Raw genomic sequence first — 17552 nt, 5'->3', positions numbered from 1 at the left:
TTCCTGTTTTCCTTTTTCTCTCATGGATTTGCTTATAAATTATAAACCTACCATAGTTTGACTTTGCCTTAAGCCTCAATTTATATTTAGATTCTTTGTAAGGAAATTGCTCCTATGCAGACCCAGAAAACAGAATATTTACCTTTGAGTTCCTTGTCAGATTTCCATTTCAGGAGCTTTGTCTAATGTGTTTTTGGTTCTGGACATCTAATAGAGTGTTTTATATGTGACAGAAGTTCAAAAAGCATTTTCGGGTGGAGAATCGTAGACATATTCTAAAGTATGATTGTTAGAAAAGATGGATCATTTGTAGAAATGTGAGCATCTTAATATAGCTGGGTTGCAGAGGCTTTGGGAATAGTGATAAGAGAAAGCTGAAGCCAGATCATGAACACCTTAGCAGAATTGTTAGGAGAGGAAGACGGATTGCATCATAATAGTGGGTCCTAAGTTCCTTGAGTATAGGAAAAGTTCATCTTTATATTCTCTAGAGCCTGATGCATACTCATAAAAGTCAAGTATTCAAAATGAATAATAATTAAGTTGAGGCAAAGTGAAATCATTTGTCCTACAAAATTAAACAGAAAATGTATGCTGGTTTTAATGCTTGATTTGTAAGGTGAAAACGTTTCCCCTCCTACAAATTGGTTAGATAATTAAGAAGTGGAAGACAATAGGAAGGCGTATGATTTTCTCCTGTGGTAGATAATACTATACAACTCATATTTAAATATCTACAGCTCTCTGTCATAAAACTAAAGAATATTTAGAAAAATTCATGATTTGGAGAATTCATTACAGTTGTAACATTTGTGAAATGGAAACATTAGCCTTCTTTCTAGCTGAAAAGAAGAGGGACAAATGAGGTAAATACTATTTAGAAGAATGGTGCTATGAAAAATTCCAGCAAGATCATTAAAAGAAATGTTCTTATTCCTAATCATTTTGATTTCTGAAAATATTATTTACACAGTGGACGAGGCATAGGATTGCAATCATTTCTGAAAAATGACAGAAGATAGACATAAAAGACAAGCTATACATAGGAAAAGGGACTAGGTAATATTTAGGAGAAAATGATATCTAATGAAGATAAGCTAACATTTTCCAAGGGTGTCCAGGCAACAAGTTCTAGATTGACTTAACATTTTATACATGGTGAGAACAAGAAATGATTGACAAACCTTCTCCTTCAAAAATTAAAAGCAAATTTTAAAAAGCTACAACCCCTAAGCTGTGAAGTGCTAATGAATCAAGGCATTTAAGGCAGAACCACAAAGCCTTGTGGGGAAGGAGAATCCTAAAGTCACATGAATTTCAGCGTTCTCTTTGTATAATCTAATGCTGTTTCATTTTAATCAAAATAAAAAACAACTGAGTGCTTAAATTAAACTCAATTATATGGCATTAAATGTGTTTATTAATGAGATCCTCTCAAAACATTGTCTGGAATTTGATTACTCCTGTCATCTTACACAGAAGAATGGTGGGTGAGGCATAGGTTCAGTTCAGTTCAGTTCAGTCGCTCAGTCATGTCCGACTCTTTGTGACCCCATGAATTACAGGGCGCCAGGCCTCCCTGTCCATCACCAACTCCTGGAATTCACTCAAACTAATGTCCTTCGAGTCGGTGATGCCATCCAACCATCTCATTCTCTGTCGTCCCCTTCTCCTCCCTCCCAGCATCAGAGTCTTTTCCAATGAGTCAACTCTTCACATGAGGTGGCCAAAGTATTGGTGTTTCAGCTTCAGCATCAGTCCTTCCAAAGAACATACAGGACTGATCTCTTTTAGAATGGACTGGTTGGATCTCCTTGCAGTCCAAGGGACTCTCAAGAGTCTTCTCCAACACCACAGTTCACAAGCATCAATTCTTTGGTGCTCAGCTTTCTTCACAGTTCAACTTTCACATCCATACATGACCACTGGAAATACCATAGCCTTGGCTAGACGGACCTTAGCAAAGTAATGTCTCTGCTTTTTAATATGCTATCTAGGTTGGTCATAAACTTGTCCCAAATCACACTGGTAGAAAGTGGTACAGGCAGTAGTCATACCAAGTACGAATCAGAGCCCAGATCACAGCTTTGGCCAAAAGGACCCTTTTGTATGTTAAAAAAAAATCTCCAGGAGGATAAATTGCAAAACGATGAACCAAATAAGAATGGCCCTTCTGCTAGACCATGAGGTTCTCTCCCTACAGACCAGTTACAGAAGGATCTCCCTCTTGAAGGACTGATAGTTCATTTGTTCTGGATCCATCACTTGACCCAGATGACCAAGGGTTAGATTTTTGCTACCATTTATGCACCCATATCAGAAGACAGAACCTGGGCAATTCCACGTTATAACCCCTTGGTCATCTTGCCTGCACCATCAGAAGTGAACTATTTACTGGGGAGCAGCATCAAGACCATCCTGGGATCCCACCTATGATCCTAGCCTTCATAATAACAAATCACGTGTCTTGTGGATCTTACCTCCTTTTTTTTTTCCCCCCCCTAAAGCCAACCTTCTATTAACTTCTCCTGTGTCCACTATTCTACTTCAGGTAATCATCATCATTTGACTCATTCCGTTTCAGCATCATTAATGGTTCCTCTTTATCTTAGGATTCAAACCGTATAGGATGATCTAGAAAGTCCTTCCCATCCTCACCCTGCCCCAGTTCCCTGGGCCATCCCTCTGAATTAGTGACCTCCTTTATACTCTCAGACTCATGCATATTGTGTCTCTTCTCCCACGGACATTTATGAATGTTCATGGACACAATACATGCTCATTCACTCTGTCCTCTAAATCATTTCAAGACACTGCCAGCCAAATTTAGTTCCTTCCATGATGCCACCAAGGTCCCTGTGGTAGACCTATCACACCGTAAGGTCTTCATGTGCATTTCTCTTTCCTTTCTGTGAACTGCTTGAAGGCAGGAGCTGTATCACCAGTGTCTTTGCATTCTCAACAAATAGATGGAAAGCCAGTTTCTTAATGTGACTCCATAAATTCTCATTGCTTGATTCACAAAATGACTGTTTGCCTCATGTATGGCAGTCTATTTTTGTGCAGAAATAACGCTTCTTTTCCTGAAATCGTAAATTATGTTATTAAAAATCAGCATGAGAAAATGAATGATAGAACAAAAGATGATAAAGAAGGCTGAGTCGCCAAATCAGCATGACATCACAGCCTCCCAAAGTCAGTGCTTTTTGCTATTATCATCATTTAAAAGAGAATACAATTGAGGCCCACATGAAACATCTTGCCCCAAATCAGACAGTTTGCAAGTGGTAAAGGCAAGTGTGAATTCATACATGAAACTCTTTTTCAACTAAAATAAAGCAAATGACACAATAAAGACATTGCAAGAGGCAAGTCCACTGGACTCAGGGTACATGAAGGAGGAGGAAACAGCAGTATAAGAGAAAGGAGAGAACTAATCATGCGTGGTTACCAGCATTTTAAATACATTGATCGACTCATGTTTTTCTCATATTAATGGTGTAAGGCAGAAATTCCTTCTTTTATAGGTGAGGCACAGAGAGGTGAAAAAACAGGTCCAAGTTCACATAACTAGTAAGGGATGGGAGAAAACTGAGCCCAGGAAACCCAGGCCTAAAGTGCAGCCATTTAAAAACTATCCAGGAAATCAGGTTTGGGGCACACAAATTAGTCATTCAGAAATAACTTCTCATCATTTATGTTTATAATCCTAGCTGAACTCCTATGACTAAAGTGCATAAGCAATCCATATATTTTCCAAAGAGTTCATCTGAGGTTATTTCTATGTACTTTTCCATCTTTTTTTTCCTTTTCTTTTCTTTCTTCTTCATCACTTGGGATGAGCTGATTTTTTTTTTTTTCTTTTAGCCATGTGAAGCATGCAGGATCTTAGTTTCCCTGTCAGAGACTGAACTCATGCCCCCTGCTTTGGAAGTGTGGAGTCTTAATCACTGGACCACCAGGGTAGTCCCTTGTTGAATTTTTAACATAAATTTTCCCATTTACAGTATAATGAACAATGTTTATATTTTAGTATGAAAACAGATATTCCACATAAAGAATTTACCTCATTTTATGAAAATTCAAATCCAGTTATCTGAAACCACTGAGGCCCCAAATACACAGGTGTTCATTAATTTATATAATTGTATGTAGTATATACCAGAGTTCTTATATATAAAATATATATGTATTATAAGTGAATACCATATAAATGAGATCTATAAAATATTTCTTAATATAAATATTATATGATAGAGTTTCCTTTTGGCATCAAACCCATATTTCTTTGAGCTGCTAAATAGAATTTTTCAGCCTAGGGCTATTCATGATATCTTCTTTAGACCATTTACTTCAAAATTAGCTGATGTATTTGCAATAAATGCAAATTTAGGCCCCTGCCTAATACTCCTGATCCATGGGAATTGAGAAAAGGGATCTGTTTTAGCAAGCTCTTCAGGTGATTCTTAGTACCTGAAAGTATGAGAAGAATTGATATGTAGAACTAGAATTTTATAACTGTACGTGGTCACAAAAAATCAGATATATTACTTTTTGGGAGAAAGATGTCCAAAACCACTTTATAGATATACTTAAGCATCATGACAGAGGAAAGAAGAATTGGGAAGATATGCACTTCAAAATGGATATCCATCTCCTACACAGATGCAAAACTTCCTTGGTTAACACAATATTTTCTGTCATCTTCAGAAAGTCCCAAGGTAATTCGTTCTTAATGCAGATAGAAAAAAATGATCAAATCATTTCCATTCTTAAAACATAGCTAGTTTTCCATGAAATTGGCAGAAAACATTTTTTTTCTGAATGTTTTGTTGACTGCTGGAAACATTTTAATTGAACAATTCAGGAAATGACTTTGGGCAATTTCGACCCTGCTACAGCTGAACGTTTCAGGAGCTGACTTAGAACCAAACTAAATGAATGAGAGTTCACTTTTGTTTTAGCATTTCCTAGCTCAGATCATTAGATCGCATGAATTATTCATGTACAGCCCAATTAAACACTTTATGTTTTCCTAATTCACTCATCATTTTGACACACATTTTTTTAAAAAGGAAGAGAAAAGGAAGGAGTGAATGGAAAGGCAGGAAGGAGGACACGATCATACTTTGGTTTAAACAACATCCCCCAAAGTACAAAATAATCTCAGTTGTCACTGCAGAACAAAAACATTTTATGTAAATTATGTGGTTTGGGATGAGATTGATGCTGTATGAAATGCGGGGGAGGAAGGGGTGTGTGAGATTTCAGCACTGTCATGTTGAATGGGGTGAGGAGAAAGAATTATATTCTGCTCCAATTATATCAAGCTATATTAGTTTAAACTGAAATGATAATTTCAATGCTTTAAGAGAGTAATATTTTGATCTGTCTGTGTAATTTTATCAGTTAGTTATAACTGATAAAAATAGATTCTCGTTGCAAAAGTTTGAACAGTGTTTGAGGTAGAATTTCATTAGAAATGGAAAAGATTAGAATTGAGAGCAGCTATTGTGAATCACTTTTAGGCATCATTCAATTTAGATACCAGAAAATTGGGTGACAATTTCTAAATGTCTATTAAAATTTGTTTTACAACTATAAGCTGTGCATTATCTATATATTTTATTCCTATGTCTCAGGAAAGTCGTGAGATGATGAATTTCACATACAGGTAATGCCCTAGGCAGCATTGTTAATAAAAGTAATAACAATGGAATATTATCAATACTTAACATAACTTTTGCTTTACCAATAACGTAAATTATAATTACCTTTACAAATGCAACGATTTTCAAGGAGATTGTTGCTAGGTATAAGGAGTTCATCACAAAATCCATTAAATTCCACCAATCATGGATGTAATCTTGAAGTCCACCATCCCACATTTGTTTAATCTCTCCCCATATAAAACCTGCAGTTATAGAAAGATTCATGTAAGAGTGGTTTTTCAATCAAATCATTATAAACAAAGATACATAATTAGGAATTAGAGAATCTTGGAACTTCAGGAGACTATATAGTCACTCTAATACAACGCCTATTTTTATAGGTAATAATAATTGAGTTCCAGTCAGATTATAAAACTTTCAGGATTCTTAGCTAATTTGTAGAGAATTCTCTTGAGGCAGCTTCACTTTCTTTTTATTCATTTGATAAATTCAGAAGGTTGTGAAAATTTGAATCAAACTGGGATTCCTCTTTACCTCTATATCTTTCTCATGGAAAGTATAATGGTCATTTATAAACAGATACTTAAAGACATTTTTCCTCCCAAGCCAAAATGACTCAAAGATTTATGAAAAAACTGTTTGTAGTGAATGTATGTGTGCTCAGCCGGTCTGCCTCTTTGCAGTCCTGTGGACTGCCCACCAGACTCTTCTGTTCATAGGATTTCCCAAGCAAACTCCAGGGAGATTCTCCAACCCAGGGGCTGAACTTGCATCTCCTATATCTACTGAACATAACTGGCTTAATACCACTGACCAGGCTACTTTGTTGTGCTTTTGTAAGCAGTTAGCACCTGCAGAGATCTGACTTCAATTCTGTTCAAAAAGCGATTATAACATTCACACTTCTAACAATAGCTCTAAAGCTATATCAAGAGAAAATAAAAATCCCTTTCCTTTGATTATGGTCATGTTTTTAATAGGAAATATTTTATTTTTGAATATTATAAATTACTTATATCACTGTATATCTTTATTCTATCTCCAGAATATTATTAAAATTTTATAAACCTATTTTTAGAGCCTAATAATGAGAAGGGAAAATATGAAGATATCTAGAATCAGGAAATATGAAAAGGATAAATATGATTTTTAAACTACATTGAAACAAGAAAACAACTAGACTCTTTCATGATAATGATAGTTTGATACAAATGTGGGTAGCACAGAGTTTATATCTGTCCTACACTAAAAGTAAGAAAGTCATATAAATATAGAATCATATTTTTTCATGAATCTGTCAGAGAGGTGAGAAACCAGGGAGCCTATATTTCAAAGAAAACAGTTGCTGCAAAGAGAGTGACAAGGAGAGCATTAGCTTCCCTGGGTCAGGTGGCAGGGTGAGAGACACTGGCAGCATATCCACACAAGAGATTAAGACAAGTTCAGAAAACCTTCTTAAACAAATTTCTAAAAGCTGAGCATGAGCTACTGAGAGAGGACAGAATCCCTGGGACACAGATACGAGGAGAGTGTCCACTCAGTTGTAAGCTAATTTCCATAGATCCTGACACTGCTCAAGAACCTGGTTCTGGGAGGAAGCAAAAAGCTTTATCTAGGCTCCTGCACCCCAAGAAGCAGAACACATCAGTCCTCTGGGAGAAGCAGGAAATAGAACTGGGACTAAGATTTATACCAATATCCTTAGATGCTTCCTACCAATGGGGGAAGGTTGGGACCACCATGACAAGGAAGGTTTGGATCATTGAGATGCTCCCTGATGCCCAGGCATAGGCCTACCTAAGTCTGACCCTAGATCTGGAAAACAGACAGGCTTTCTGCTTCACATCACCAGGCTGATAACCACCAGTAAGTAGCAGAAGCTGACAACCACTACACACACACAGAAGTCGCTCAGTTATGTCCAACTCTTTGCGACGCCATGGATTGTAGCCCACCAGGCTCCTCAGTCCATGGGATTTTCCAGGCATGAATATTGGAGTGGGTTGCCGTTTCCTTCTCCAGGAGATCTTCCTGACCCAGGGATCGAACCTGGGTCTCCCGCACTGTAGGCAGACACTTTACCGTCTGAGCTACCAGGGAAGTCCACCACTAGAGGATCACAAATACCTGGACATAATCTCTCTCAGAGGCACAGGTGCTGGAGGAAGACCAGAAGCTGGGGTGGAGCAGGAATTCTGAGAATAATTATCTCTCTCAACTGTTTTATCTGTTCAGGCTGCTATAACAAAGCACTCCAGACAAGCTGTCTTATAAACAACAAAAATTTACTTCTCATAGTTCTGGGGGCTACAATCTAAGGTCAGACTGTCAGGGTTAGGCTCTGGTGAGAGTCCTGTTTCATGTCGTACACTTCTGACCTCTCTTTGTGTCCTCACTTGGCAGAAAGACAGTGAGCTAACTGGTCTTTTCTTCTAAGGGCACTAATCCCATTTGTGAGGACTCCACCCTCATGTCCCAGGTGCTTCCCAAAGGCTCCACCTCCAAAAACCATCACATTGTGGGATAGGATTTCAATGTGTGAATTGAGGTTGTTGTTGTTTAGTTACTAAGTCATGTCTGACTCTTTTGTGACCCCATGGACTGTAGCCCATGAGGGTACTCTGTCCATGGGATTTCCCAGGCAGAATACCACAGTGGGTTGCCGTTCCTTCTCCAGGGGATCTTCCTGACCTAGGGATCATACCCAGGCCTCTTGTGTTAGCAGGCAGATTATTTACCACTGAGCCACCTGGGAAGCCCATGAATTGGAGAGAGGAGTACAAAGACTTGCAGTGGTGGCCTGAAACTGATTGCAGCAACAATGAAACACAAATCCAGCTCAGCTTCTGACTCTACTGCCTCAAATTCCTGCACTGATGTCCTAACAGAAGAGGCATATCCATTTTCAGGCATAAATGCTATACACTTCTGTCCAGCCTTCTACATAGGTATAAATAAATACCCTAACAAAATACATGCACATGTACACACACATACAAGCACATGCACACTGTGATACAGCATACTCAACCTGTTCAAAAAAAGATAGAGAAAAAATATTAAAGGCATCAGGGAAAGGGATTTGGTGGAAATAAAGGACACATTGCATATAAAGGAAAAAATATAGGACTGATATCAAGTGGATCGTCTGAAACCACACAGAATGACATCATTAAAGTGCTGAAAAGAAAAAGAAGTCAATCCAGAATTCTACACACAGCATAGATACCTCTAATAAATAAAGGAGAATGAAAAACTTGTTTCAGACAATCAGAAATTCAGACAGAGACCCATGCTCCAAGAAATGCTAAAGAGTTATTTTTTAAAGCACAACATAACTGATAGACATTTAGGCTTATAAAAAGAAATGAAGATCTCTACTCAGAAATTACTAAAATGAAAATCAATGTAAAAGATGTTTTTCTTATTTTGAATTGCTCTAACAGATAATTGACTGCTCAAGGCAAAACAAAAATCGTAGCACTGTGCTGTGGTTTATGACATAGGTAAAACACATGACAATAGCGCAGAAGACAAGAAAGAGGAGTGAGAAACACAGAAGCACAACGTTCTGATACTACATGTAAAGCAAAATATTATTTGAAGTTAGTAAGTGAGTAAATGAAATCGCTCAGTCGTGTCCGACTCTTTGTGACCCCATGGACTGTAGCCTACCAGGCATCTCCGTCCATGGGATTCTCCAGGCCAGAATACTGGAGTGGGTTACAATTTCCTTCTCCAGGGGATCTTCCCAACCCAGGGATCAAACCCGGGTCTCCCGCATTGGAGGCAGATGCTTTAACCTCTGAGCCACCAGGGAGGATTTGAAGTTAGACTGTAACAAATTAAATTTTATGTTGTAAATCCTAATGCATTATCTCAAAATATGTTTAAATGCATAAATGCAGAGTCAAAAATATAAATAAATATGGTGTTATAAAATGCAATCCAAGAACAGGCAGAAAAAAAAAGGAAAATTACAACAGATGGGGCAAATAGGAAAAACAATGGGGTAGATTTTAAATCTACCAATATTAAAAACTGCATTGAATGAAAGATAAAGTCTAAACACGCTTTTAAAAGTGATGGGTGAATAGGATAAAAGTGCAAAACATAATTGCATGACAATCCTTCAACAGGCCAAACATAAATGAATAACAATGATACCATGGAATGCTAATCAAAAAAGCTTGAATGGCTATATTAATGCAAGACTAGATATATTTCAGAAGAAGTATTACTATGTATTACAGGAATGAAACATAAGGATAAAAAGGTCAAATCTCTGAGAAGATAGATCAGTCCTAAATATAAATGCAGCTGACAAAATAACCTGATAATGCAAGATGCCATAGAACTTAAATACAAATAAAGGTACAATTATAGTTAGAGACTTAACCATTCCTCTCTAAAAGTACACGAACCAGTAGGAAGAAGTTTAGTAAGAATATAGAAGTTCCAGAAAGCTGGTACTGATGAACCTATTTGCAAGGCAGGAATAGAGATGCAGAGGTAGAGAATGGATTCGTGGACGCAGCAGTGGGGAGGGAAAGGTGGGGTGAATTGGGAGAGTAGCATAGACATATAAACACATTTACCATGTGTAAAACAGATAGCTAGTGGGAAGCTGCTGTATAGCACAGGGGAGTTCAGCTGAGTGCTCTGTGCTGACCTAGAGGTTGGGATGGGGGTGGGGCTTACAAAGGAAGGGATATATGTATACATGTGACTGATTCATGTTGTTGTACAGCAGAAACTAATACAACATCGCAAAACTACTATATCCAGTTAAAAAATAAAGAAAGAATATAGAAATTCTGAACAACACTGCTGCTGCTGCTGCTAAGTCGCTTCAGTCATGTCCAACTCTGTGCGACCCCATAGACGGCAGCCCAACAGGCTCCCCCGTTCTCTAGGCAAGAACACTGGAGTGGGTTGCCATTTCCTTCTCCACTGAACAACACTATCAACAGTCTAATAGCAGAAGTCACATTTTGTTTTTCCAAGTGCACACGGAGCATTCACCAAGACAGACTATATAACTTCAACATATTTATACATTTGCAATGTTTAAATATTTACTGTTTAAAAGAGATGGACGAATAGGATAAGAGTGCAAAAAACAGCTGCATGACAATCCTTTGACAGGCCATAGTAAAGAACAAATCAATAATAAATTGTATCTTGAATCCAAATATTTTGCAGCTAAATAATATGCTTCTGATAACTTTTGGGCAAAGGGAAATTTACAGAATGATTAGAAAATATTTTGAAATGATTACAAATGAAAATACAACTAAAAATTCTGTGATGCAGTTAACACAGTACTTAGAGTAGAATGCTTAATTAGAGAACAGTAAAGGTCTCAAATCAATGATCTCAGCTTTAACTGTGACACTATGAAAAGAAGAGCAAATTAAACCCAAATCAGGCAGAAGGAAGAACATTAAAAAATAATAATAATAAGAGCAGAAATCAATACATTTTAAAATATAAAACTTGAGAAAATCAATGAAAACAGAATCTAGTTCTTTGAAATGGTCAATAAAATTGAAAAAATTCTAGCTAGAACTAATCAAGAAAAAAGAGAGAAGAGATGATCAATATAAGAAATGAAAGATGGGAATGAATATAGATCTTACCGACTTTATAAGGATAACAAGTGAATAAAGGGAACAAATTGATACTCATAAATTTCACAACATAAATGAATTGGACATTTTCCCTCAAAGACAAAACCTACCTAACTCACAAAAGAGGACATAGAATAACCTGAGTTGTCCTATATTCATTAAAGAAAATGAATTCATAGTTAAAAACCCTCCAACAAAGAAAAATTCAGGTCTAGTTTTTCATGGTGATTCTACCAAATATTTGAGAAAGAAATAATGCCAGTGCTAATGAAATACAAAATTACAAGGAAAAAGATGTTTAAAGTATGTATTATTCTGATAAAAATATATACAAAGAAAACTATGCACTAATAATCCTTATGAATATGTACAAAATCCTCAACAAATATTAGTAAATTAAATATAGTAACATATAAAACTGATAACAAGTCATGACCAAATGCATTTTTCCTAAAAATGCAAGGTTGTTTCAATATTTAAGAATCAATCAATGTAATTTATCACATCAATAGATTTTTGGGGAAAAAATATTTTCATTAGATGCAATAAATCTTTACAATAGGTTCAGTAAATTCATTTGACCAAATTCAACATTCATTCATGACAAAAGGTTTCTGTAAAGTATGACTAGAAGGAAATTGTCTTGATTTGATAAAGTACATGTATAACAATCTAAACTACCATCATACTTTGTAAAAAGTCAGAAAATAAATTATTTAGGCTTTGCAGTGGTTGGATAGCATTACTGACATGAACTTGGACAACTTCCGGGAGTTAATGAAGGATGGGGAAGCCTGGTGTGCTGTTCACGGAGTCGCAAAGAGTCAGACAAAACTTAGCAACTGAGCAACAGCAACAATAAATGAATTCGTGTGGCTTTGTTATAATGAAACTATTTATAAAAACTAGCAAAGGGCCAAATTTGGCTTGCTGGGCCATACTTTGTCCTATATGGTGATTGTGCTGGTACTATATGAGTGTATGTGTTTGTCAACATTTTATATATCTGTGCCCTAAGGGGAGAAAAAAAAACTGAGATGAAGTAGCGGTACAATTTAATGTTAAGGCAGCAAAAATTATGAGAGATTGATTAAAAATAAAGAAATTGTGATATATTGCTGATAGATGTGTTTGTGAAAATTTTTACAATGAAACTTTGAAAGAAAAGTATATTAGACTCGATGCTAATAAATTATTTAGTGAAAAACTTGCAATATTTTAGTATTATTAATAAAGTTTTATTGTTAAATTTTATCACATTTAAATTAAGAACCCAGATAAGAATTGATTTCAATTAATTACAGAGTGCATTTTAGAATCTGCTATAAACCTTTGCTTTATTCTAGATTTGTTGTTTATATCTTCCTTTTGAGGTTTCTTTCATAAATAAATCTCTCTGGAGAACTAGATATGGTTGAGCATAACTGGGGAGGTGATAATGATCACATCCTCCTTCTGAAGAAAGGAATGTATCATATCTGAAAATGATGTGATGCACGTACTGATTTTAGAGCTTGTGGGAAACTTACAATTTATATTATCCAATGAGGAAATGAGGAAAAATGCTCAGTACCCTTGGAAAAACTCTCCCTTCCCACATTCGTGGTGCTTTTTCCTACTAAACCCAAGTACAGTCTGAGAATCCAGCATGCAACTGCAAAGTACCTAACAGAACCAAGACCCCAAAAGGCCATGTGACTAAAGCTACTTAATGGGAAAACCAGAACTGGACCTGTTTCCTTAGGCAGTGCTCGTAGAGTTTTCACAATGGAGTTTCTTTGTTTTGCTTTGTTCAAAACTTTGCCAGTTCCCAGAGATGAGCCATATAAGCACTGCAATCTTTGAACAAATAGTTCAAGACAACTTTCCTCAGAAGCGCAATGATATTAATAGGTGAGTGAGGCTCAGCTCAACTAGTGATCAGCTTTGTAATCTTAGCCAGAAGCTCCATATCTCTAGATTTCAGTTATCTCACTTCTAAAAATGAAAGGTTTGGATTATCACAGAATTCTATGGACAGAATCCTACACGAAGTATAATTCTACCTTAATGGTATAAATAAGCCAGACTCTACTCTTCCTGTTTGAATTATCAAAATCCTATGAAAATCAGTCATCACAATAGATGCTATGAGAGATGAAAACCTGTCCTGCACACACGTGCTTTGGTCTGCCCCAGAAAGCAAAAGTTGGATTTATGATATGAAAGATATAGAAAGGAATCTTCTTGCCCAATGTAAGGGGGGTTTTCTGGCAATCAGAATTGTCCCAAACACCTTTCAGGGTTAAGATTCCAACCAGTCATACTCCAGGGAAATTTAAGCAATGATCCTGACCTAGGCATAGAACCTGGGTCTCCCATATTGTGGGCGGATTCTTTACCATCTGAGCCACCAGGAAAGCCCCAAGAATACTGGAGTGGGCTGCCATTTCCTTCTCTAGAGGATCTTCCAGACCTAAGGATTGAACCTAAGTCTCCTGTGCTGCAGGTGGATTCTTTACCAACTGAGCCAGCAGGGAAGCCCCCAGCAATCAGTTGTACTCCAGGGAATTTCTAGCAATAAGTGGAGACCTGTTTTGCTGGACCTCTAAAGGTCACTCCAGGTTTATGAATTTGTGATTCTGGTGTTTTCAAATTATGTATGTATTTAAAAATAAAATATATTAAAAGACCTGCAAACCAACAAAATGGTTTATATTTTATTTCCCTTTATAAATAAATCATATTTTTTGTTTTGCTTCTACCCAACTGGAAAACCAAGTGGGATTATTAACAGTTACCAAAATAGATAATTTCAAATACTTTATGGATAATTATGTAAAAGAGTAAAGACACCAGGACTCACTGCTAACTAATCAGCAGTGAGTCTTGGTGAGGACAGGAGGAGGACCACCAGGAAGGAGTGTTGAAGCAGCAGTTAGCAGCTCAATAGAAAGCACCATTTTAACCTGGAGCTCCATAATATCAAGCAGACTCTGTTCTCATTAGCTGGATTCAAGAGCAAGACACTTTAATTGAAAGTTTGAACTAGATGACCTCGAAGATTTCCTAAGAAGACTCAAAACAAAAACTCACAATTCAGATATATTACAGTTCCTCAAAGTTCAGAGGATAGACATTAAATATCTAACTCTCTGAATCGCACAAAAAATGATTGAACTACTGACTTTGAAAAGGCACAACTGTATGGAAAAAAAACAGAGATCCTGATGAAATTGAGGACTCAGCCCATCTTTTTTTTTTTTTTTTTTAACCTGAGCTGTAAATAAGACTGTCAGTTAGTGCTTCTTGACTAATGGTTTTGGGATCTTTTGTTTTCAAAGCACCAGATTCGAGAATCACTTCGCATAGCTGTTTAGATCACTTCCTCCATCACCACATACCTGTTTGAGGACTACCGGTTTCTATTTGTCACGAGCACATTAGTGACATATCAAGTCTCTTCTATTCTGGCAACATTCACTGAAATTTCAGAAGAAACAAGCCTTGAGAAAAACTAGAGGGTGCTATTAACTGGCTGGAAAACACATCCAGATAGTCAACGATTCACGCTAACTAAAAGAGACTGCAGAGAACAAAGCTTGAGGGAGCGTCTGTCAGAAAATGTTTGTGCTGTTCCCACAATGGGAACATTTCAAAATTGTTCTCCGCTGTTTATAAACAGATGACATGATTTCTCAGCATGGTGGTGGAGGTCTAATTACAAGCATTGATGTAAGACTGTGGGGACCAACAACGGAAAGATCACAGTGCAAATGAGTCAGAGAACTTCCTTTTGAAAATATTTGTGGATGCCTGGAAGTTTTGACTATTTTTTTTCTACCTTTCCCATAACAGTTTTCATCAAGGCTGAGTGTTCTCTTACATCCCATCACGTGAAGCTAGCTGTGGGGGATGAGATGCAGCAGGCGGCCCTCCAGTGCTGTAATTATCCAGCCTCGAATTCATGTTAAAAAATGTGTACTTCTGCAAAACAGACGTCTTGCCTCTCCTTTCTCACTGTCAATACTTACACAAAGAGGAAATAACCCCAAGCAAAAGAGCAAGTCACCTTTTCACCTAGGACACTCCAAGGGCTTGTTAAGGCAGTCCCAAAGCTAGCTGAGGGGTCTGACCTTGGAAGTCTCTTGACGGAACACTGAATTCCAGGCTGTGACACCAAGTCAATGAATATAGAGAGAACAAAAAGATTTTATCTTCGCTGGAGGGTTTTCACCCCCCTCCATAAGTTGGGGGCCCAAGAAATAGTCTCCGGTCAAAATTCTGGTTTTGTTCAAAAAGAAATCTAAACGCAGTGATTTCATCTGGTAGAGACTCATCTTATTGCCAGACCCATAGAAGGCACTAGGCCTACCCAAATGGTGCAATGATAAAGAATCTGCCTGCCAATGCAGGAGATGTGGGTTTGATCTCTGCATCTGAAAGATTCTTGGGAGTATGAAATGGCAACCTACTTTAGTATTCTTGCCTGGAGAACCCCATGGGCAGAGGAGCCTGGTGGGCTACAGTCCATGGGGTCACAAAAGAGCTGGCCACGACTGAGCATGCACACAGCACAAGAGGTATGAGGACCATGTCTGCCAGCAGCCACCTGCCACTCCTGCCCACGCCTGTACAAAGAGAACACTGGGAACAAGGGACCAGTGAGCCATAAACTCAGGGCACTCCAGTTGGGTGCCAGTTAGGAAAGCCAGAGGAAGAGATGGGAGGGGTCTCATCAGCACCACCCCCTTCCTCAGTCAAGTGCGGGACATTCCAAGACAACCCCTCATAAAGATGGGGGATTTCTGAAAGGAGAAGATGGCATCTTAATCCCTGCTGGGGCATCTTCCCAAACCCTTGGCTTGCTCATCTCTCTCTGGGTCTAGGACTTCAGGGAAAACAGACAAACAATAGGATTCATCAGTTGGGCAGCTGGCAGCAGCCTGACCTCCTACCAGGAGAGGGAGTGGGGTTTGGAATCTCCCGGGTAGCCGGCATGCACCGCAGGAAGAAACCAGGCTTTCGCCATCTTGCTCTCCTGTCCTTGTTAGGGTCACAGGACTCCTAAAGGGGCCAATGGCTGGCTACGAGAGTTTACAGACTGGAAGATGTCAGGAAGAGCTGGATCTTGGAGAACTATGTATACAGGCCATCTGAGGAATGCTCATGGACCCATCAGGAGAGTCAGAGGGTCAAGACCTGTCATATAGGCTACTCAGGATCAGCTAGAGATGCAGACAACCAACAAGGAAAGAGCTGTGACCAGGGTACCAGGGAGGCAAAGAAGACATTGAACAAACATTTTCTGCCATCCTTCTCACCTGCAGAAACCAAGGCATGGGGAGAATAGAAAAAGCCTAGGTCCCTCCTTCGATTCCAGTGTTGGGCTTGAAGGACAAGCAAAAGATCAGTGTTTTCAGGTCCTTTGAGCCCTGTGTTAAGCCTTTGTTGGGAAGAGGAGAACTTTAAACTGATGGTAAGATTGATGTTTTAAAGTGAACTGGGACTACTTTTTAATAACTCAAAATTTCAGGAAATTGATGAATATTGCCTAGACATATGGTTAAGGGAGACAGAAAAGATATTTAATGTAGGGTGGTTGGGGAGAGTGGTTGGAAGAAGTAAAACCATAGGTGTTTAGAATCTAATGAGTCTCAATTCCTCCCTAAAACTGAAATCTGACATTTTAAAGTCTAGACTCCTAGAATTGTTCCTTAATTCTTTTGTGTTTAAAGACCTCTGAAATTTCTGAATCAGTCAACAGAGGGGAGAATTCAAAATCTGAACTTTTCATAAAAATCCATCCATTACAATTATAGTCAGCATACTACACTTCAAAAAAAATACTGATTTAAAAGGACAGTCAATAATTAAAATATGCTTAGTTTGAAGGCATCTGAAAATGCTTAAATTAGTATAGTTTTGATATCATCAGTTCAATATTTAGATTAAAAAATCAGGAATATATAATTAAGGAAGTATATGTTTTGAAACTGTGCCAAAGAATAATAATATGTTAGTTTCAGATTAAGATGTAAAAAAATGTAGAACTTTAGAATTCTAGCTTGTCTGTTTATGACACAAATGTAGTAACTTAAAAGTCAAGTAAAATGTTTCTGTCAATGCAGTATTAGACATTTTAAAGATTTCTGTTTAATCTAAAATTTTTCATGATGACTAAGGCATTAGATACTTATGTAGCTGGAAAAACAATAAATATTCCTCGTCACCTCTTCAGTGAGTGACAGTAGTCACTTAATAAATA

The 17552-nt window shown here is 37.6% G+C and overlaps 1 protein-coding gene across 2 annotated transcripts in view; it reads right to left on the bottom strand.

The window, feature by feature from the left end:
• The window catches only part of TRPC4 (transient receptor potential cation channel subfamily C member 4), a 206852-nt gene that overhangs the window by 27487 nt on the left and 161813 nt on the right, over positions 1-17552 (bottom strand). For both annotated transcript variants that reach the window (XM_069601491.1, XM_069601489.1), the window contains exon 5: positions 5775-5914. In XM_069601491.1, coding sequence (XP_069457592.1) covers positions 5775-5914 — 140 coding nt within the window. The remainder of the gene's footprint in view (positions 1-5774; positions 5915-17552) is intronic.

Source organism: Ovis canadensis, chromosome 10 (genome assembly GCF_042477335.2).
Source record: "Ovis canadensis isolate MfBH-ARS-UI-01 breed Bighorn chromosome 10, ARS-UI_OviCan_v2, whole genome shotgun sequence".
NCBI lineage: Eukaryota > Metazoa > Chordata > Mammalia > Artiodactyla > Bovidae > Ovis > Ovis canadensis.
Note: the sequence above shows the minus strand (reverse complement) of the source record. Positions and strands in the feature narration are given on the sequence as shown.